The 21,987-nt window shown below is 44.1% G+C and overlaps 1 protein-coding gene across 2 annotated transcripts; it reads left to right on the forward strand.

Annotated features, from left to right (window-relative positions):
- Window positions 1-4,557: 4,557 nt before the first annotated feature.
- LOC110534879 (fibroblast growth factor receptor 4) lies at window positions 4,558-21,148 on the forward strand. 2 transcript variants are annotated; one of them, XM_090186300.1, is made up of 16 exons: window positions 4,558-5,357; window positions 7,464-7,668; window positions 10,432-10,767; window positions 10,978-11,031; window positions 11,558-11,821; window positions 11,991-12,247; window positions 12,595-12,718; window positions 13,992-14,321; window positions 14,532-14,871; window positions 15,024-15,145; window positions 15,263-15,373; window positions 15,563-15,753; window positions 16,837-16,959; window positions 17,420-17,628; window positions 17,946-18,235; window positions 18,609-21,148. In XM_090186300.1, exons 2-15 carry the CDS (start codon window positions 7,575-7,577, stop codon window positions 18,229-18,231), a joined length of 2,841 nt encoding a protein of 946 aa, XP_090042426.1. In that variant the 5' UTR covers window positions 4,558-5,357; window positions 7,464-7,574; the 3' UTR covers window positions 18,232-18,235; window positions 18,609-21,148. The 2 variants fall into 2 exon arrangements, with proteins under 2 accessions (XP_090042426.1, XP_090042427.1); XM_090186301.1 differs by having other exon boundaries at window positions 18,130-18,235.
- The last annotated feature ends 839 nt before the right edge of the window (window positions 21,149-21,987 follow it).

Here is a 21,987-nt window from a genome sequence, read left to right on the forward strand (position 1 = left end):
ATCGGCCCTCCATACCACTATCTGCTATCAGTTCACGGACATCAGCTAGGATAATCTCATTAGCATAAGTATGCATACTATCAATACTATCAGACACTTTAAAGGACCCCGGAGCTCTGAGGGCTGGTGAAGGTGTGGGAGGCATCCAACATATCACTAATGTTATCAGATAAAGAGAGCTAGGGGGACAGGCCACGGGGCAGATTAATGGGTTTTAATGGGGTTGTGTGGGAACCACCTGGTGAAATAACCACAAGCTCTAATTTGAAAGAAAGAGAAAGAAATGAGAATTGCATGTAGATTAGATTGATCTGATGCGCTGGAATGTGTCTTCATCAATATCTGCTGTTGTCTGTGTTGGCTTAGTGAAGGGGAGAAATAGTTTAAAGTTCAAACCTGCCAAAATGACCAAGACAAATATTAGGCATACTACTGTATCGTTAAAAACAATAGTTTGTTTTCTTTGGAAAGGCAGCCTCTCAAAATGTAAATGTAGCTTGTTTGTCTTTAATTTTTTATTTTTTATTAATTTGTCTTTAATTTCTACTGATCTTGATAAAATAAGAATCTACACCATTACACAAGCCTATACTTAATCATGAAATATTATACAACATTTACATCTTCAAAAATCCTCACAACTAAGAAAAGTAAAGTACACCTTAACTTTCCCCCACGCATAGGCCTACTTAGGCTTTCAACACCTGGAAAGAATAAACTCAATAGGAGAAAATTAATTTGAGCTTACATTTTTCATTAGCTGGTGTTTTAATCTTGTGCTACTATGTACACCTCTTACAGCAGACACAAAGGTTCTCTGGGCATAGGTCTCACTGCCAGCTATTTGGAGGTGGTGTAATTAGAAACGTCTTAAAAAGTTAAGCCTCTCCTACGGTTTGTGAATGCAATACTGTAATCCAAGACCTCCTCCCATCACACAAACACACGCTTGTGCTTAGCCTTCCCCGTTGCCCAAGCATTGCAAGAGAAGATCTGTGTGTGTTTGACTCTGACCCCACCTGCATCTATTTAACACAACAACCAGGTACAATTGTTGCATCAACATCAACACAGCCTCCTTACTGCTTCCCTGGTGCCAGAAAAACACTGGGTGCTGCCTACGTTTTCATTAGGGAGGGAAACTCGATCTCTGCTAGTTAAAATCCTTGTTCATTGACCACAGATTCCTGCCATAGCTTAGGGTGATGTCAAATTATTGGGGTGTCTGCCCCTTGGTGTTAGGCCAGGGAACCCCCACATAGTGCAGGCATTACCACCGGTGTTATATTCTTTATGAATTCCATTTTGCCTCCTTTTATTTGTGTACTTTGGACTTTCGCTAAAGATGTTGTAAAATCTGACCCGTATTAAAACCAGATCTCAGGAAACAGGAGACAGAAAGGTGAGCCAATCTAACAGAGTGGGAGATGAGTTACATGCTGTCATATGTGCTCCCTCTCCGGCCTGTAGGTCACCAGGCTGCTCATTACGGCGCACACCTGTCACCATCGTTATGCGCACCTGCGCATCATCAGACTCACCTGGACTCCATCACTTCCCTGATTACCTGCCCTATATATGTCACTCCCTTTGGTTCCTTCCCCAGGCATTATTGTTTCTGTTTCAGTTTCATGTCTATGTGCTGTTCGTGCGTCTTGTTTTGTATTATAGTCCGTTTATTTTATTAAAACACTCACTCCCTAAACTTGCTTCCCGACTCTCAGCACACATCATTACACATGCATGGTGAAAGCCCACACATCTAACCTGAAAATGTCATTTTAAAGAATAAGACAGATATGAGAAAGTTCTAACACAAAACATATATTTTCTGTCTAATAACATTGATGTTCACCAAGGTTACTGGCATGTTTAATATTTATGTAAATTATATTGACTGTGTGGTTCAAAAGTGTAATTGTGCAGATGATGATATCTGCAGATAGTTGTTTATATCATTCAGACTGCATGTCATAACCTGAGGCTGGTTTAACATTATGCAGGGCTTTTTCTTGGCATAGCTTTGATCTGAAGGGTGTACATGAGAGGATACTAATAGTGTATTTTTTATTTATTTATTTTTACCTTTATTTAACTAGGCAAGTCAGTTAAGAACAAATTCTTATTTTCAATGACGGCCTAGGAACAGTGGGTTAACTGCCTGTTCAGGGGCAGAATGACAGATTTGTACCTTGTCAGCTCAGGGATTCAAACTTGCAACCTTTTGGTTACTAGTCCAACTAGTCCAAGAGAAGGACAGAGAGAGAGGAGAGGAAGAAAACGAAAACCAGGGAGAGAGTCAGAGAGGGCCGGAAGAAATAAAGTCAGCGGGAGAAAGAGACACACAGAGGGAGAGAGAGATCAGTCTTTTTTGAGAGGGGCGGTTAGGAGGGGATCTGCAGGGAAACAGAGGAGCTGCAGAAAATAGGCTTTAATGGGGCATTCACATTCAGCTGGCGGGCACAAAGGAGCGGCATTGGGATTTGGGAGCTGGGCTGATTGTTAGCCTGGTGTGCTTTAGTGCCGGCCGGGAGAACCCAGCTCTGACTGATTGTGGGGAAAGACTCATTGTTGAGTGGAATGTCAGCAGTTTTAAAGGAGGCCAGAGAGGATAAGGAGAGAGCATGAGGGAGAGGAGAGAGAGAGAGAGAGAGAGAGAGAGAGAGAGAGAGAGAGAGAGAGAGAGAGAGAGAGAGAGAGAGAGAGAGAGAGAGAGAGAGAGAAGTGGGTTGGGTGGGTGACAGAAACACTCAGACAGAGCAAAGAAAGGAAGACAGAGAAAGAGATGCAGAGAGGGGGATGAGAAGAGAGAGAACGCAGAGGGACAGAGGTGAAATGTGGAGAGAGGTTTGCTTTATTTATGGACCTTCTGGGCCCCAGTGACCAAGCACCCCTCTCTCTCTCTCTCTCTCTCAATTCAATTCAATGCAAAGGGCTTTATTGGCCTGGGAAACATATCTTAACATAGACAAAACAAGTGAAACAGATAATAAACAAAAGCGACATAGACAATAAAAAATGAACAGTAAACATTACACTCACAAAAGTTCCAAAGGAATAGAGACATTTCAAATATCATATTATGGCTATATACAGTGTTGTAAGGATGTGCAAATAGTTCAAGTACAAAGGGGAAAATAAATAAACATAAATATGGGTTGAATTTACAATGGTGTTTGTTCTTCACTGGTTGCCCTTTTCTTGTGGCCACAGGTATCTATCCTGCAGCGTTGCTTTATAGCATGATGTCAGGCAACAGACAGGAAGGCCAATAGCGAGCAGGGCCACATTGAGGGGCTCTGGCATAGGGACAGTATCATCCAGTCCTCAGTCAGTAGCGTGGCAGTAGAGCACAGTGGAGTGAAAATCAGCCGTTGATTAAACAGGATAGAAATATTAGGCTAGTTTCTGTCTTAAGCAGACCATTGGCATGGCATGAACTTGAGTTGTGTGTGTTTGTGTGTGTGTGTGTGTGTGTGTGTGTGTGTGTGTGTGTGTGTGTGTGTGTGTGTGTGTGTGTGTGTGTGTGTGTGTGTGTGTGTGTGTGTGTGTGTGTGTGTCTGTGTGTGCGTGTGTGTGTGTGTGTGAAGGTCTACGTGCGTGCATTGGATGGGGCCCACATTCTCACACCATTGTGTCTGACATGAAAGGAGTTCGTGTTCCCCTCTCAAGCTGAAAATTGTTGGCAGAACGTTAGAGCTCTTGCCCATGAGAGTAGCCCAACCGGGGCTGGCGCATGGGCTGTGTGCTACGCTCTCTCTCTTCATCCTGTACCTGCAAAATGCAAAAATAAAATAAGAATAATTTAAGAATAAAAAAGATTGCATTTCAATAAAAGAAAGTACTTGACTAAAACAAATCTTCCCATGAGTATGTAAAGGTTTAAAGGAACTAAACTACAGTTTAGCAGCTGACAGTGTGATTTGTTAAATGTATAAATTAATTAAGCCTTGTGTTCGTACCTTGGATTGCTTTATACCATAATGATGCAATTAAGCGGGTCAATTCGCAGCTATTAAATAGGCCTACAAAAACAAGTACCTTATAATTGCATGTGTTTAAAAGAACCTTTTATGTCCTATTTGTTTACACACCAATTTAACATGTAATAAATGAAGGAACAATATAAAGCTATCTCACAAAAACAACTTAATTTGCATATGAGAAGGACAATTGTCCTACCTTTACAGTGATTTGCCAAATATGGGAAATAAATGGGAAATAACAAATAGGCATATAAGTTAAACTTTTATTCAGGTTATGGTTTTGACTTATTTCTCAAGAAGAATATATTTAATTAATTTGTTTTTTAAAACCAAAAGTCTAATAGCCTACGTTTAAAAATAATAATCTATAGTCAAGTGCTAAATCTGCCTCAAATGAGACATTAAACGTAATTGAGCAACAATCTAGAGAAACTGTCAATTAAGATATTGGATTTGGGGTAAATGGAGTGGAGGCGGCAGAGATCTTGGTTTATATTTGTCACCGAGGGGGCAGCCTCTGAGGGGATTTGTTTTGGGGGTGGGGGTTACAGAATCTTACCCCCTCCTCCCTCTTCTCGCTCGTTTTAGTCCATTGTTGTGACTCTTGCGCTCACAGTGCAGTGGAGTCGGATCGGCAGCGAGACGCAGCAGAAAGCTACCCCGCACCATTACCAGAGTGGCTAGCTAGCCTAATTGAGATTTAGCTCGCTTTTAAATGTACTGCGTTCTGTTGGGACCAACTCATTTATGCACGGACTCTGAGCTAGTGAAGCGCAAACCACGGTGCGCAAAGATTGACCAACATTTGCTCTATTATTGAAGCGCTGTTGTCGAATAATGTATCCACATTGACTGAGAAAGGAACGATATAAGGGACTACACCGAGAACATCGGAGATTTATCTGTTTCTATTTGCAGCAACCAACACGGATCTTGTTCCTTCCAATATCAAGAGGGGAAATGTGAATTGAGCAGCAAGTTGCCCGAAGTCTCTCCTTATGGATGTAGCACTTTCAGCAGCATGAACCCGAAATAAGGAGCCAGGCGCGCAAGCCTCATTCTGCTGTGAGAACACAATTGGGTCCGGGTGAAGTGGACTTTGCGCCCCAGTTCCAAGGATCAGCGCTAGCTCCTTCCCTGCCTGCTCCACACCGGCAGCTGTCCTTCATGTTATGGTTGTTTTGATGGATGTATAAGTGTATCTCCGAGATTTTCACCGGGACCCACATTAAAGGCAATCACCAAAAGACTTTAAAATTAGAAAGAAACAGAAGCCCAATATTCACATCGATCGAATGGAACTTGGATATTCTGGTGCCTAATAGACTTTTATCAAGGATTGATCATTAAGAGCAAAGACCGACAAAAAAGGTAATACGATTTCCTTGGACCCGCGAGGTTGCATAATTATTTCCTGGCTGTATGTTTCATTGCCAAATTAACCTTTCTTGCAAAGAGTTCCATGGTTGGTTATGTTTTTTTATAGCTTTTTTTTAACATTGGGCCTATATTAGACAGTGTGATTCGGCTAGTCTAATGTAAGAGTTTTAATGAAATGCATGATAATACAGCCATACTTCTGTTCTTATAATGTATTTTTGACATTGCAAAATCCCCTTCAATTTCAGAATTTGCTCACAAGTGAATGAGAGATTGCTGAATGTGGCAGTATCTGTGCAGTAAAGAGTTACAACATTGTTTTCACTGTCATATCGATTTGATTGACTTTGGGAGCGTGTGAAACAGACGCGCACAAACATGACATGGTGTGTTTTCTCTCCCAGTAGTTTATGCGATAAACCAACTGGACACTTTGTATTGGTTATATCAGTTAGGCTACAAAGATAGGCTTATAGGCAATAATTGTAACGCGCCTTGAGAAACGGATTTAAGTTATAGCGAATTTCTCACGATGATCATCGAGTTAAAATGTTACAGAAAGAGTTGTTGGAAGGTAAAGGAGCAGAAGACATCGTTTGATTTATGACAACAACATTGTAACGGCTAAAGCGAATCAATGATCGCAAACAAATTAACCGGTTGTGTAGATCCTCCACGACATTGAAGGCATGTTTATATTTCACTTGGTGCTTTTGTCATAAACACAGACAAATCACTGGGCAACTTTTACTAGTTTATTTCATGGTCTTCATGGGACCACATCGAGATGAACTCACCTTTCACGCACCGTAAATAAGACCACATATACCCCCCCCCCCCCCCCCCCCCCCCCCCACCACCACACACACACACACACACTGAGTTCTAAAAGGAGAAAGAATAGGTTATAGTTCATTCACGGGATAGTTATTAAACTGTGTGCGCCATGGCGGCACGCACATGGTATGCATGGAACACTCCAGGACTGGCGCCTGTGCACAGTTGGCCCGGCTCGGTTCGGTTGGCGTCATGGCACCTGGACAAAAATAATCACGCCGCTCAGTCTTGTTCCTGTTGCCAACTTTGGTCCCCTGTCACGCGATTATAAAAAATAAACATATTTCCATCAAATCAAAATGTTTTTTTGTCATCATAAGAACAGTCTGCTCTAAAAATAGTTTAATGTTGAATAAATCCTCACTAGATTATTTCAACCTGGACTCAGTGGCAGACGTAACATAGTAAATGTAGATCTGTCTCCCTCCATTTAGTATGATACAGTATGTTACATCTTGTATGGTATGTAGGCTAGTAATTTGTGGATGTCCAGCATCCATTTCGTATGATATGAATTACAGTTTGTATGATGTAATACATATGATATGTTACGAATTACAATTTGTTGTGGCTAACGTTAACTAGGTGGCTAATATTATCTAGGCTATGGGTTAGGGAAAGGGTTAGCTAACATGCTAAAGTTATCCGTGATGAAATTCAAACAATCTACCTTTGGGTTGCTAGACCAACCTCCCTCCTTTAGTTATGGTTTCTAAGTAACATTTTGTCTTATGTAACCATACCAAGCTTAACATATCATACTCATTTGAGTGTCAGATGTTTACTTTTACTATGTTATATAAATGTTATGCCTAGTCTTTGAGGCAGGCTGATTATTTAGGGGGCTCGGGGAAAAATGACATGTGTAGGCTTATTTTTTTGTGCTGTTCTGGCCTGTCTGTTGTGTTGAGTGTGCCTGTGAATTTGCTATTGTTGCTCCCCGATAGCTTCCTGGCAAGTCTCAAGTGTTTTCATAGTAATGGCCCATTATCCAGACAGGCTGTGCACCTCTCTTCCGGGCGCACATTCACCCTTTAGTTATACATGATGCAGGGGACAGTGGACAATGTGCTTTAATGACTGGACAGTCAGGACACCAGTTTAATAAGAATACAAGGCCAGTCTAAAATAGTCTATTTCTATCACTACCTATTCACAAGGCTATATCCCACAAACAATTTCAGTGCTACTTACTGAAATCACATGCCACAATTTTAATTAATGACTGACTGACTGTCTCACTCTGTGTTGTCCTTCCAGGTCCGGTTTTTGGTGTGTGTGTGTGTGTTGAGTTTTCCAATGCCCGGAATCGGTGTGTGAGGCCAGGGTTAGCCCCCCCTTCATTATTTTGCTATCACACACACCTGCAAGATGGTGAATGTCTATACGGTTTGCATCGTCATACTCTGTCTGACTGTTGGACTCCTGACCAAAGCCATCGGGCCAGAAGACGTAAAAACAAAAGGTAGGTTTCTAAACATTGCCAAGACTGTTGTTCTTATATGTTATTTATCCTATACTGATGAATGGTCCGAAGCCCTCTTGAGAATGATTTGCTGATGGACCACTGGTTGAATTCTCCCAGAGGGTGGTTTCTCAACTATGCAGTTTCTTAAAATACATCTCTCAAGTCTATACTTCCCAGCTTAATGTTTCAAGTGAGGTTGCTCAGTTCTGCTCAGACAAGTAATAAAATAAACCAACAAAAGCTTTAAAAATAATAGAAAGGCCATTAAATGAACACTTCCCCCTCACATTTCCATTTTATTCACTGAAAGATCTCACTGGGGAAGTAAAACAGTGCCTGTAGCTGTACAGTACAGTAAGCCTTTGATTCGTTAGGTTGGTCTATTTATAGGAGAGCAGCGAGCCATAGGGAAGGTGTGATCCAGTCGAATTCAAGGTGACAGGAAGGAGAAAGGTTGTAATCATTTTTTGGGGGGGATAAGGATGAAAAAAACCTCCCAGTGTTTTTGGTGCCATAAACCATGCTGCCGTAAACCATGCTACCCGATCCCTCCAAGACCCTGGGGCTCGGAAGTGTAAATTTGTCTGGCCGGGGTTGGAGGGTAGGAAGGAGAGGATGGTGGGGGGGCCTTCCATTGATGCTTTACAAACACACGCCTGTCTTCATTTATTACCTGCCACAGCCATCCATTTTGCTCTAAGTATTGTTATGATGTGTGCAGATTGGCTACAGGCTCGGTAAATTGCAGCCCTCCAGGCTCACAGGAGCTGGGGTCTTTTTTAAGCCCCTATACTGATCACAATCAGGAATGGAGGAATCCCTACTCTAGTCTAGGGTTTATTTCAAAAACTTTGATCAACTTATTTGCATTATTCACAGCTGTTTAGAGTCCAAGCACAGTAAATAACTTCCAGAATATTTAAATACAATTCACTGATGATAAACCCCTCGGCTACCACAGCAGTGAGAGTGGTAAGACAGGGAGAGGGGGCTGTGTAAGGTGAACCCTGGTAGTTTTTCAATGGGCCTGTTTGTTAAGACTCCGTGGAAAAGCTCACTCCCGCCGTGGAGAATGCAGCACTAAATCCCTGCCAGAAAACATTTGACTCATTGGACAACGGTAATAATTCAGCACTGCAACACCATCCAGGAAAGTTCCTGTTACCAACCAGAAAAAAAAGAGAGAATGAGAGAGAGAGAGAACAGAGGTAGCCGTGAACTCTTTTAAGTGTGGCTGCAAGATGAACTTTGTGCTATTTTTCTCGCGGAGGAGGAGTGAAATGTGTGCCACACACATAGTTCCGGAGCACAGGCATCAGTGTGCTAACGTAGAACAGTGCTGCTCACACTCAGGCTTTGACTGTGATTTACTGAGGAATATATCCCCTGCAGATTTGACATAGATCAAAATTCATTGGCATGTAGGATACTTTGCATTTTAACTGGTTAATCACTGGTCTGTCCTAATGTGTTGTAAGCAACGTGGGTACAATATTATCGCTCACTGTTGAGACAGAGTCTGTATATTACTGATAATATTGGGTTATGGCAGTTGGTTCTCAGCATTTCCTTTGTGGTGAAAGGATACTAATGTAGAAGACTTACATTGCCAAATGTGCCACCCAGGAAATAAACAAACCATAGCATACCATGGATTCACCTCTAAAGGAACTCTAGTGAAATGAAAGAGGCGAGTGCATCTGATGGCCAAATGGTAAAACCCAGCGTAGTTCCCCCATCCAGTCGAGTCACACCAGTGAAATGTTTTGTGTGGTGTTGTGTTTGTCCCCTCAACGCTTGGTGACTATTCACACTCAGCTGTGAGTTCAAATGAAGGCCACAGGCCTCTCCAAGTCCTCACAAGTTCATTAGCATGGCTCTGTGTACTTGGTGGGAAACGTTGCCTTTCCAGGAATAATAGAAAGCGCCACTTTTCAAGTTGCCACAGCTTTTTATACTATGCTGCAAAGTAAATTCACAGTGTGTGATGGGATGGTAAACGAATGGCTAGATGGGTCAATCTCATAGTCAAGTGAATGGGAGTTTTTTAATGGACAAGGAACATATAAGGTACTTATTACAGTGTAATAGAACCTTATTTTTTGTTGTTGCTAATTTGAGTTGAATTCAACCAACCATACAAATGATGAGGATAATCGTGGCAATTCAAGAACACTTTTTAATTTTTTTTTATCCAAAGCTCAAGTCTTGAGGTTTTAATATGCGATACCTCTTAAAGCCTATTCATGGTATTATGAATTGGCTCTACAAATGGAGCATTACAGAGTGAACAGGGTCGTGTTGTTCTCTCACCATTAACTTGGTGGCCTAGCTCTCCCCTGTGTATTCCTCCTCCTCCTCTACCTCTGCATGGCTCGTAGAGCAGTTAGGGAGAGCAGCTCCTCAAGCAGGGGGAACAGATTGCCTTTTGACTGACTGAGGGGGCTGCAGGAAGTAATCACACAGAAAATTGGCCTGGAATTTGCACTTTTCTGCGTTTTGACTGAGCGGGTACATCGTATATGGCTGAACGAGCAGAGGCCAGGGGAGCACTTATCGTGACACATTAGCCCCCAGTTTATCAGTGCACTCCATCACCCACCAACCAACCAGCCCACATTCAAACACAAGCATGCTGAGAAATGCAAGAAACGCATACTTCTATGGAAGCGTTTAGATGTAAACTGAAACCTAGGGAGTTTTTCTCTTTTTTAAAAATTATTCTCACGATTCCTCTCCTCTCTTGTTCTCTCTGTACAGATCTGAGAGTGCCTCGGCCACTCATCTTGCCTCATTACCCGGAGAATGCTACAGCGGTTGTAGGGGGACAGGTTAAGCTGCTGTGTAAGGTCCACCGGCCGGCCTTCACCAAGGTTCAGTGGCTGAAGAGAGACGGAGATCGCCTGGGAGCCGAGGGCCAGCCACATCTTAGAGTTCTGACGGCACTCCAGAGCAACATCTCCAAAGTGAACTCTCTGTCTCTGAGCAACGTTTCTCTGGGGGACACTGGGGAGTACATCTGTATGGCTGAGACCACCACACAAGCTGGACACCAGCTTCAGTCCATGCAGTCTGCCTGGCTACAGGTTCTACCAGGTAAAACAGAGTTTATTAATCAGGCTATGGGATGCTTCTCACATAGAATTAGGAATTAGAATACATCATTTAATAGGATCTCTAGGGCTTTCCATTCAGTGTAGCCTTGTGTTTTATAGTCAATTATATCCTGATAGTAATTGATGTCTAACAACAATAACTAGTTGGAAGTCAATGTATATTAATCTCATACCTTGTCTTTCCTGTTAGAGACCCTGATCTCTCGTTCCCTGGACGAAAGCACGGCCATTAAAGTCCCAGCAGGTAATGGCCATTGAACTGCCTCAATCCCAGTGGAGTAGAGAGAACAGAGAGGAGTATGAATGAGGATGACAGGGGTCATCTGTGTGACTGAGAGGCTGTTTGGTGGGCTGAAACGGGGCTTTCTCTCCGAGCCTGTCTCTTAGACCTCCACTGAACCATTGCCACCCCATCGATTTATTTGTGAAGGCCCATCCGCTGTCACGTTCATTAGCTTCATCCTTTTTATCTTTCCTTTCTCTTTAATTTTTTCGGGTAGGTAGCTTGCTCTCACTCCCACAATGATCTATGCTGAACAAAACAAGGAGCAAAGAGAGGTGGAGAGGCCTCCGGTCGCCATGGGATTTTTTTTTTGTATGTGTCGGGCGGGTCAGGGGGATAATGTGGGCGAGAATTGAAAGGTCATAATTGAGGGAATGGCCACTCTTTTTAAAACGAGATGTGCCCACTGATTGTACTGTGTGTGTACGTGTCTTTCAGCGTGTGTCAATACTCACGTGTTTGTTTTGTCTCCCCATTGTCCCTGCAGTTGTCCTGGATGACCTTGGTGAGGACACCAATGAGCACCTGCTCCTGGAACCGGGTGATGTCCTCAAGCTGCGCTGTGACACCAACCGACCAGGGGGCGTGTACTGGTACAAAGAGTGGACCCGGGTGCTGCACACCGCCCGCATCCAGATCCGCGGGGGCGTTATAGAGATCACAGACGTGACGTACGAGGATTCTGGGGTGTATGTGTGTGTCCTCCGGGGAACCAAGGAGCCCCTGAGGAACTTCACCATCACTGTAGCAGGTGAGGTCTGGATCTAGAAAAATAAGATCTGAGCCTTAGAGATACATGTAGGATCCAATCTAGTTTTAGGTTCTATTGATCAATTTCTATGTTCTAAATTCACCCTTTCTAAATGATCAGTTATGATAAAGTTATTAACTATTTTCATGTCTTTATGCTACTCTCTCAGACTCACTGGGCTCAGGTGATGATGATGAGGACAATGGTCTAGAAGACACGTCAGCTGAGATAGATAATGACCAGGTCTACTTCACAAGAGGTCCCTACTGGACCCACACCCAGCGCATGGAGAAGAAGCTGTACGCAGTGCCGGCTGGGAACACGGTCAAGTTCCGCTGCCCGGCAATGGGCAGCCCTCTGCCCTTCATCCGCTGGCTGAAGAACGGACACGAGTTCAGGGGAGAGCACCGCATTGGAGGCATCAAGGTGAGACAGTGACCAACCTGGAAGCAAAGACAGAAAGAGAGTGGCTAAGGTGGGGAAGAGAAGGAGGGTCAAGGAGGGAGGGGGAGAAAGACGGTGGATCGCGGTTTTCTTTATTAGTGTATAACCTCCACATACTTTGGCCTCAACCCTGGTACCTGACATTTAGTCTCAATAGGGAAGTAACACATTGTGAATCTATTTAAACTGGATCCATCAACAACAAGTTACCATAGAGACAGACAAGCACTTCCAAAGGACAAGCCCATATACCTTGTATCCATAGGAACGGTCCAACACACAACGTATAGACCACCCATTTCTAACGTGTCCGTTTTGTACATTTATAGTTGAGACACCAGCACTGGAGCCTGGTGATGGAGAGTGTGGTGCCTTCAGACCGTGGGAACTACACCTGTCTGGTGGAGAACAAATACGGCTCCATCACACACAGCTACCTTCTGGACGTGCTGGGTAAGAACACACACTCACCCACTTCATAACAAAAACCTCTCTTCACCTACCCAACAATAGTCTGCTGTTTGCACATCTGACATTCAACTCCCAAAGCTGGGAGTGATAGTATGGGAAATTAGCAAAAGTAATTCCCTGCACCATCCTCTAATTCAACCAAATTCTGTCAAACTTAACACAAGCCCTTTCCGTCTGCCTCTCCATAATGACTGAAAGTAAAGTTGGCATGAACTCATTATAAAGTCTGCACAGCTAGTCAAAGCTCCATGGTGTGTGCAGTACTATACGGTATTGTCACCACCCTCCTACACCCATCACCACCCCACTCTAGACATCTAGACACAGGCCCGTCTCCCCGCGGAGCCACTGCCGACCCATGATACTTAGCACATGTCAGACTTAATTACTGTCACGTCCCAGCTCTCTCCCCGCTCTGCCCCAGCGGCATCTCACTAGACACAGAGAAACACAGAGGTTCTAAAGCCCACCTCAGACAGAGGGAGGATAGAGACGAGCCAGAGCGGCTGGGCCCACGGGGGTGCCACGATTCAACCAGCACCCGCCCCGGGGCTTTAGAAGTCCACTGGGATGTTTCATGATAGAGAGAGAGAGACACAGAGGCAGTAAATATCAGGCCTGTCGGGGATAAAGAGGTTGAGAGGCCTGGGAGGGGAGGGGTGCTGGCGTCAGCCGCGGCAGGGGAGAGAGAGCGTCCCAACCAGTTTTCCCCCTGACCTGTGACTGGCCAGTTTGTTTCGCCGGCTTGGCAGTCTGGCGTGGGGTCAACTACTGTCTCCAGAAGCATGTGAGGGGGAAAAGAGCATGCACAGAGAGAGAGAGATAGAGAGAGAGATAGAGAGACTTCAAGGCTGGCCTGGCTAGAAAAGAAAGCTGCTAATGAAACCAATTAGTGAGACTGCCTGAGTATGGCTGGCATTGGTTGTGAGAGACGCTGCCTGCTTATCGGTCCCTTCCCCTTTGGCGATGCTGTGCTGCACTGCGATCAGTCAGATTAACACTGGTCATTACCACTGGCCTTTCTCTCCATGCCTCTGAAACGCCACATGTTAGAAAACTAAAATACTGTAATTTTAGATTAGTATTTACTTCAATGGCTAGGGTATTTCAGACAGAGGAATTTCCCGCTCGCTGTCTCCCTGGCTGAACTTTGAACTCTTCCCCCAGTCAAGGGGAATCCTCAATGCCCTCTGAAGTCTAACACTTTCTCTCTGTATTTCACCCTCCCTCCCCCTACCTCGCTCTCTGTTTTCAGAGCGCTCCCCACACAGGCCTATCCTGCAAGCTGGTCTGCCAGCCAACACTACAGCGGTGGTGGGCACTGATGTCCAGTTCTTCTGTAAGGTCTACAGCGATGCCCAGCCTCACATCCAGTGGCTGAAACACATTGAGAGAAACGGCAACCGCTACGGTCCAGACGGGACTCCTTACGTTCAGATACTGAAGACAGGCAGCCTCAACATGTCGGAGGTGGAAGTTCTCTACCTGACTAATGTGACCATGGAGGATGCTGGAGAGTACACCTGTCTGGCTGGAAACTCCATTGGCTACTCCTACCAGTCTGCCTGGCTCACTGTCCTCTCAGGTACGTTTATTACTCAAACAATAGTATGGCAACATATGGCCAAAGTAAGGAATCTAGAAGAGTTCAGAAGAAATGGTCCCTTGTGTTTTGGGTCAACATACTACAGGTCTTTTTGTATCATCAAAGGAGTTCAGAAGGAATTGTCACTTGAGCTTGAGACAGTTAGTCTCTAACCAATCCTCTTATTTCCTTCTCATTGTCTTCTCACAGAAGAGGACGTAGCTGACGGGGTGGACTTAATGGAGACCAAGTACACTGACATCATCATCTACGCGTCTGGCTTCCTGGCTCTGGTCATGGCCATCGTGATTGTGGTGCTGTGTCGCATGCAGGTCAACCCAAGCAGAGAACCCTTCGATGTCCTCCCCGTCCAGAAACTCTCCAAGTTCCCCCTCCGCAGACAGTACTCTGTGGATTCCAACTCGTCAGGGAAGTCCAGTGCGTCTCTGATGAGAGTGGCCCGCCTGTCTTCCAGCTGCTCCCCCATGCTGGCCGGAGTCATGGAGTTTGAACTGCCCTACGACCCTGACTGGGAGTTTCACAGGGAGAAGTAAGTCCTGCTTTGACTTACTCATTTGTTAGGGGTTTTGTTGAAGTTGCTTAATGGTCATTGAATTTCTCCATCTTGAATGTGTGTTTTGGTTTCTGTTGAGTTCCATGTATCTACACTGTACTGACCATCATTGTCCTTCCTCTTTCCAGTCTGACTTTAGGGAAGCCACTGGGTGAGGGCTGCTTCGGTCAGGTGGTCAGAGCTGAGGCCTATGGGATCAACAAGGACCATCAGGAGAACATCTCCACTGTGGCCGTCAAGATGCTGAAAGGTATGAGCTAGGTACCATCTTCTTAGGAGGAGACTGGACAATGACTAGTATTTACTATTAACTCTATTTCCAGATATGTTCATAAGACGTAAAATGTGTGTCCTTCTCGTTCCCCAGATGATGCCACAGACAAAGACCTGTCAGATCTCATATCTGAAATGGAGCTGATGAAAGTGATGGACAAGCACAAGAACATCATTAACCTCCTGGGGGTGTGCACACAAGAAGGTTAGTTCAGGACAAAAGTTCACAACAGATAATGACAACCAAAAGTCAAAAGCTACTATCTCACTTTTGCTCCTCACTCATTTGATTCTAGCCCTGCTCATTGAAGTTGCCATTAATGGTGGCCCCATGCCTCCAGGCATCCTCAGTGAGGGTGGACTCAGTCACAAACGTTCTCCTCTCCCCCATCAGGTCCTCTGTACGTGCTGGTAGAGTATGCGTCTAAAGGCAGCCTCAGGGAGTACCTGCGGGCCCGACGGCCCCCCGGCATGGACTATACCTTTGATGTGACCAAAGTGCCCGAGGAGCAGCTCACCTTCAAAGACCTGCTGTCCTGTGCCTACCAGGTGGCGCGTGGCATGGAGTACCTGGCCTCCAAAAGGGTGAGTACTATGTCCTAATGGGGTTTGGCCAGCAATTGAGCTTGTATACCCTACCTCTATCCTTTGACTTTCAAATGGATGACTTTGGCCTAAGGGGTTTAGTTATCTCCGTATGTATTCTATCAGGTTTAAAATGTGTACCTGGCCTTCTATAGAATGCCTTTGGCCTGAAGGGGTTTAGTTATCTCCGTATGTATTCTATCAGGTTTAAAATGTATACCTGGCCTTCTATAGAATGCCTTTGGCCTGAAGGGGTTTAGTTATCTCCGTATGTATTCTATCAGGTTTAAAATGTATACCTGGCCTTCTATAGAATGCCTTTGGCCTGAAGGGGTTTAGCCAACAAGCAAGAGCAAGTTGCAAACCCCTCCTTCCTTCCCTCCTACCCCCAACACTCCCTTCCTCATTCACTATCCTCTTCTCTCTTATCAACACACCATCCTGTCATTCCACAGTGGAGTGGTGGTTGAGCCCTGTTTGCCCCTCCGTTCATCCATCCCTCCGTCCTGCCTCCCGCAGTGGGCTTTGTCCTTTTTAGCACTGCCATAAATCTGTTAGCAAACAGGCGCAGAGCTGCGTCTGTGCCCCGGCATCGGGTTTCTGTCTCTGTGGCCTGCTAAGAATGCAGCAGTCTGAAACCACCCCACCATTACGGAGCCCCCGCAAAACCACGGCTTTCTCATTTCCACCAATCCCCAAATGCCACGTCAATTTCAAATGAAAACCAAAATAAACTTAATGACATCCATTCAAATCTGGCAGACAGGGATTGTTTTTCGACGAAACCTCCAGATCTATATAAAGTCGACTTAATTTGGTGCGTCTGGTTAAAATTGGATGCTGCGTGTTGACTTAAGACCGGGTCTTTTCATTTTAGAAACTTACAGCGAATAATTTCTTTGTCAATCCTATCTGGTTTTACCAGATGCCTGCAGAAACAGACAACCGCAATGTAGACCTCTTCACGTCATAGCAATACTTTAATTGTAGGGTATCATTTCACAAGCACTTAACATTAAACTCAAAACAACATATATCTATCTTCATGTTCAATGACTTTACCCTGGTTTCTCCTCTCTATAGTGCATCCACAGAGACCTTGCTGCCAGAAACGTACTCGTCACAGAAGACAACGTCATGAAAATCGCAGACTTCGGCCTTGCAAGAGGAGTGCACCAGATCGACTACTATAAGAAAACCACCAACGTGAGTTATCCTATCCTGCTATCCCCCTGACTGGCTCTGTGGCACCTTGTCCCTCTCCTAACCCCAGATATAAGTGCCTGTGCCAGGGCTGTGCTGCTGTGCGTAGTCTGGCTGGCCAGCTTTTAGAACAGCCCCTGCTGGTACGTGTAGACACAGCACACTGTCTGCTCTCTGTCTAGTGTCACCCAGTTGGCTTGTGCCTGTTTGCAGCTTTAATGCTCTTAAAGACAGATGTTTGATGTATGCCCACTGATTGGCAGCCAGCTTAATGGAAGATAATTAGAAAAAGGGGACAAGGAAGGGAAGAGGGAAGTGGGCGAAAGAAAGGGGGGAGTGGGGGGAGTGGAGAAGACTGAATGAAAGGCTAGAACTGCAATGGTGCTTCGGCTCTGGCATTGTGGCAACCGACTGACTTACTGCCTGTCCACCGCTCACTAACCGTGGTTGTTCTGTTTTGCAGGGACGTCTGCCAGTGAAGTGGATGGCACCAGAGGCCTTGTTCGACCGAGTCTACACACACCAGAGTGACGTGTGGTCGTTTGGCGTGCTGATGTGGGAGATCTTCACCCTGGGGGGCTCACCGTACCCCGGTATCCCCGTGGAAGAGCTCTTCAAGCTGCTGAAGGAAGGCCACCGCATGGACAAACCCTCCAACTGCACACACGAACTGTGAGTAGACACACATAAGTGCATACCAAAACTTACCAAACACTCATCACAGCGTTCTCCTCACCTAACCCTTCAACTTGAAGTTGTAAATTGATATTTATTACTGTGTTGTGAAAGAAAGAAACAGTAAGTGGACGTTTGCCTTCCTTTAGAATATATATTTTGGGTCCTGTGCTATATTTGGATGTGTGTAAATGTGAAAATGCTGTGGATGGGTTATAAACCTTGATACTAACTAGCCCTGTCTGTCTACGTGTATATACCCTGATACTAACTAACCCTGTCTGTCTACGTGTATATACCTTGATACTAACTAGCCCTGTCTGTCTACGTGTATATACCCTGATACTAACTAGCCCTGTCTGTCTATGTGTATATACCCTGATACTAACTAGCCCTGTCTGTCTATGTGTATATAACCTGATACTAACTAGCCCTGTCTGTCTATGTGTATATACCCTGATACTAACTAGCCCTGTCTGTCTATGTGTATGTGTGCAGCTACATGAAGATGAGGGAGTGCTGGCATGCTGTGCCCACACAACGACCCACCTTCAAACAGCTGGTGGAGGAGCTAGACAGAGTGCTGCTGTCTATCTCTGACGAGGTGGGTGTCTGGATCCCCGTTCACACACAAGCATACACAGACACACACACACACACACACACACACACACACGCACACACACACACACACACACACATACACAAACACACACACACAATCTGCTCGCCAGATGTCCTTTTGCAACAGACTGTTCCAGCTATAGTTTAGTTTATTACTGTAAGACACCCTGTAGTTCAAGATTAGAAACCAAATCTCTCTGGGTTTGTACACAGCACAGTCTCAGATAAAATGTCAAACCTACTATACATCACACAACACAAACGTCAAGCTTAAAAATACAATAAAATACACAACAACACAAATGCAAAGTGTTACCAAACTTAACTGTTTCTCTCCTACTTCTTTTTCTTAGTACTTGGACCTGTCAACACCTTTTGAACAGTACTCCCCGTCGTGCGAGGACACCTCCAGTTCTTGCTCCTCGGACAATGACTCTGTCTTTACCCACGATGCCCTGTCCACCGACCCCTGTCTGCTGGGTTACCACGACGTGCATTCTCGGGTAGACATGAAAACGGCACTGCGGTAGACTGTGGCTCCAACAGGAGTCCTCTGGCTCAAAGGGCATTACCTGGAGAAGTTTGCGTTAGAAAACAACCATGTTGCATGAAAAGTGTAACTTGGACTGTCTGCTCTGGGACTGTGCCTAAGAACAGTATCTCAAACCTTGGCACTACAGGACCCTGGTCATCTAAAATGGCTGCCTCTTCTTCTTCTTATCAGGTTTGGGGTGTTATAGTGAAAGGACTCTCTTTTGTTTGGGTCTCTACAGAGAGGATCGACAATGGGCTTCTTGTACTCAAACTCATCCGAGCTTGTCTCTGAACGGTATCCAAACTGGGCTTTTAAACCAGAAAAAATATGTTTTAACAAAAAATATGTTAACACTTCATTTTAAGTGTCCATAATAAACCATTCATAAGGCATTATGAGGCATTTACAAATAGTTTTCTCACATTTTATTACTAATTATTCCTACATTTGTAAATGTTAGTAAGCAAGTTATTCACACATGTTATTTCCTTAAACATCCTGTGTTGAATGCTTATTCTTTTACCAGGTACTGCTGGAATGTCTACCATCTTTTTGTGAGAAATGACACGGGTCACTCAAAACCTTCAGAAAGTGTTTATAAAGTATAAATAGTGCACACTTTAGATTACGGACTGCAAAAATACTTTACTAATAATTAGTAAATGGTTTATAAATGCCTTATAAATTATTTATTGCAGAGCCTTAAAATAAGGTGTTACCAAAAATATTTATTTTGATATAAAAAAAAAACAGAGAAGTTTATTGTTAAATATAAATCTCTCTGTATATAAGATTATTTTACATTTTGCTATTTAAAATTGTCTTAAATCTCAGGATCTCTTGTATTAAAAAGTTGCTGTAGGGGCAGCAAAGTGGCTGGATTTTTGATTTCCTGTGAATATATTAAAATATACAAATATTTTATGTTTTTATCACAAAAAAGACAATTACCTTTTATAAATTATTCTAAATGATACGAAAATGAAGGTGTTCAACTGAGGTGAAGAAAGAAATATTCAATTCAGTATTCAAGTGTTTTAACGGACAAAATGTCCTCGCGATTCTCATTCCATTTCATCACAACAACCTCAGCCCCGTTTGTACTCTGCTCTGGCTTAATATGGCATTGAGGCCAATCGGTCAAAGCCCTCAGGACCCCCAATCCCTTATGCTTTCAATTGTTGCATGCATAAACTAACTGTAAGAACAGTATGGTCTGGGCCCTGAAAGAGAAGAATACAATTCAACACAGGACACTGTGGGAATACAGGGGGAGCAGCCCAGCTTCTACTGTCAGTGCTGTATGAAAAGAAAATGACTGGACCTGCATGTCTGAATGTGAAAGGCCCAGTGTGATTGATTTCAAATGGGAGAATCCTCCTCTTTTGTATCCCCTCTAAACCTTTAACCAGGCCCAGTGTGTTTGCAGGGGTACAGGCTGAGGCCAGACCTGGACAATAGGCTCTTTGGCAATCCTGATGGGTGTGACTGTGGGGACACTGTGGGGACAGGGAGGGTAGGGTGATCCAGGGGTAGCCTCAGCCTCTCAGCCTGGGCCTGTGTGCAAATGAAGAGTCCCTTATTATGTTAATGCATGGCTCCCACTGATAGCCATCTTTATCCTGCTACCATCTTCAATATACAAATGCTAATTCTGATGCTCTGTTACCATTGGGAAGAACTCTAGAAATGTCCTCCAGGGAATGCAAAGGATTCACCTCAAATCATATAGATAAGCCTTGCATGTTGCTGTTTCAACAAAGCTTCACAATCTAACTGCCCTGGGTTGTTTTTCATTCAGATGACTCAAAAGCATTTTTAGAATAAAGATTGTGATGTTGTCAGTTGAAAGCAAAGCATAATGCTCATACAGTAAAAATAAAGAAATAACAAAAGCTATTCAGGTAGCAGGGCAGTGGGGATGGCTACCTTTTTGTGTATATTGATATCCTTACTGTTGAGTTGTGAGATTTATTTGGTGTGTCATCATTTTTATAAAACAAAACATTCAGCAAATTAGCTCAAAAATATTTTTTTTCTCCTGTAAGGCAGCTATACCAATGCATGACCTCCAACTGAAAACCAAACCATGAGCTTCAGAACAGCCTCTTTGAATTGAACTTAGCCCTTCAACATCGAGAGGTTTATCACAAAGATCTTCAGTGTTGTTGTTTTGATTCCGTACTACACAACGTCAGGATCAACTGCATGACATTCCATTTATGTACGCCCAATACAATTGTAACAATCACAATGTTCTTTAAAAAAAATCCTCAAGTTTATTATTTTAGAAATATCTAATTTATTTGTTTTATTGTTTTGTTTTTATATGAAATAAAGTATAATTTAAAATATCAACTTTGTCTCTTTCTGTGGTTTAGAAAGAAGGAGAGAGGAAGAGACAGGAGGCACAGAAAGAGAAAGAACGACAGCAGCTGAATACAGGGAAAGGAAAAGAAAGAAAATGAGAGCGTGAGACAGACAAGAGAAAGAGAGATGAGGGTTAGGGGTTAAGGGGTAGCGGGAGAGTGCACTCGTGATCACAGAGAACCAGTGCCTTTTAAGTGGCACGCTTAACTCCAGCACATGGCTGGCTTATCTCTCATGTGTAACAAATCATGACCAGTCAGTCAGAGGAGGACCAGGCAGGGAGCCATCCGGCTTTGTCCTACCCAGGGCAGGGTTCTCTCTGCTGGGCCTGATAGCGGCCTGTGTCTGGGGTTAGAGGCCATCTGATCCAGCTGGGGACAGGGAGATAAGGCCAGCAGGCCAGATATCAGTCTGGAGCTGATCTATCTCACCTCCTCACATCTCTACATGCTCAGGATGCCTGGATGAGGGGCGGTGTGTGATATGGGAACATAAATTCATAAAACCCAAGACGCTTAACTCTGGACGTGATACCTGACATTCTCAAGACACAGTACCTACCCCTTTGAAATTATACAGCTTAGTGGGTTTGTTAAGAGTTTTGTGTGTCTCCCAGAGAGTGCACTTTAAACTTCGCTTATAAAGCAGGACTGAGTAAAAAAAGTGCTAAAATCCTCCAGTGAATTCCCATTCATTCACATACACGTCTTATCTGGAGATGTTGAGCAACCACAGCTCATTGGACAGACTATACTGTTCAGATAAGAGAGTGTGTGTGTGTGCGCGTGCTTGTGTGTATGAGTTTGAGTCAGTCTGGTGAGCTTTTG

Source organism: Oncorhynchus mykiss, chromosome 10 (genome assembly GCF_057628025.1).
Source record: "Oncorhynchus mykiss isolate SJ-2025 chromosome 10, ASM5762802v1, whole genome shotgun sequence".
Taxonomy (NCBI): domain Eukaryota; kingdom Metazoa; phylum Chordata; class Actinopteri; order Salmoniformes; family Salmonidae; genus Oncorhynchus; species Oncorhynchus mykiss.

What these genes read in the sequence shown, in the direction of transcription:
- LOC110534879 (XM_090186300.1), top strand. Translation starts at nt 7,575, where the DNA reads ATGGTGAATGTCTATACGGTTTGCATCGTCATACTCTGTCTGACTGTT. An exon ending in CTGGCTACAGGTTCTACCAG is followed by an intron (nt 10,768 to 10,977) that starts GTAAAACAGAGT and finishes CTTTCCTGTTAG; the next exon opens with AGACCCTGATCTCTCGTTCC. An exon ending in AGTACCTGGCCTCCAAAAGG is followed by an intron (nt 15,754 to 16,836) that starts GTGAGTACTATG and finishes TCCTCTCTATAG; the next exon opens with TGCATCCACAGAGACCTTGC.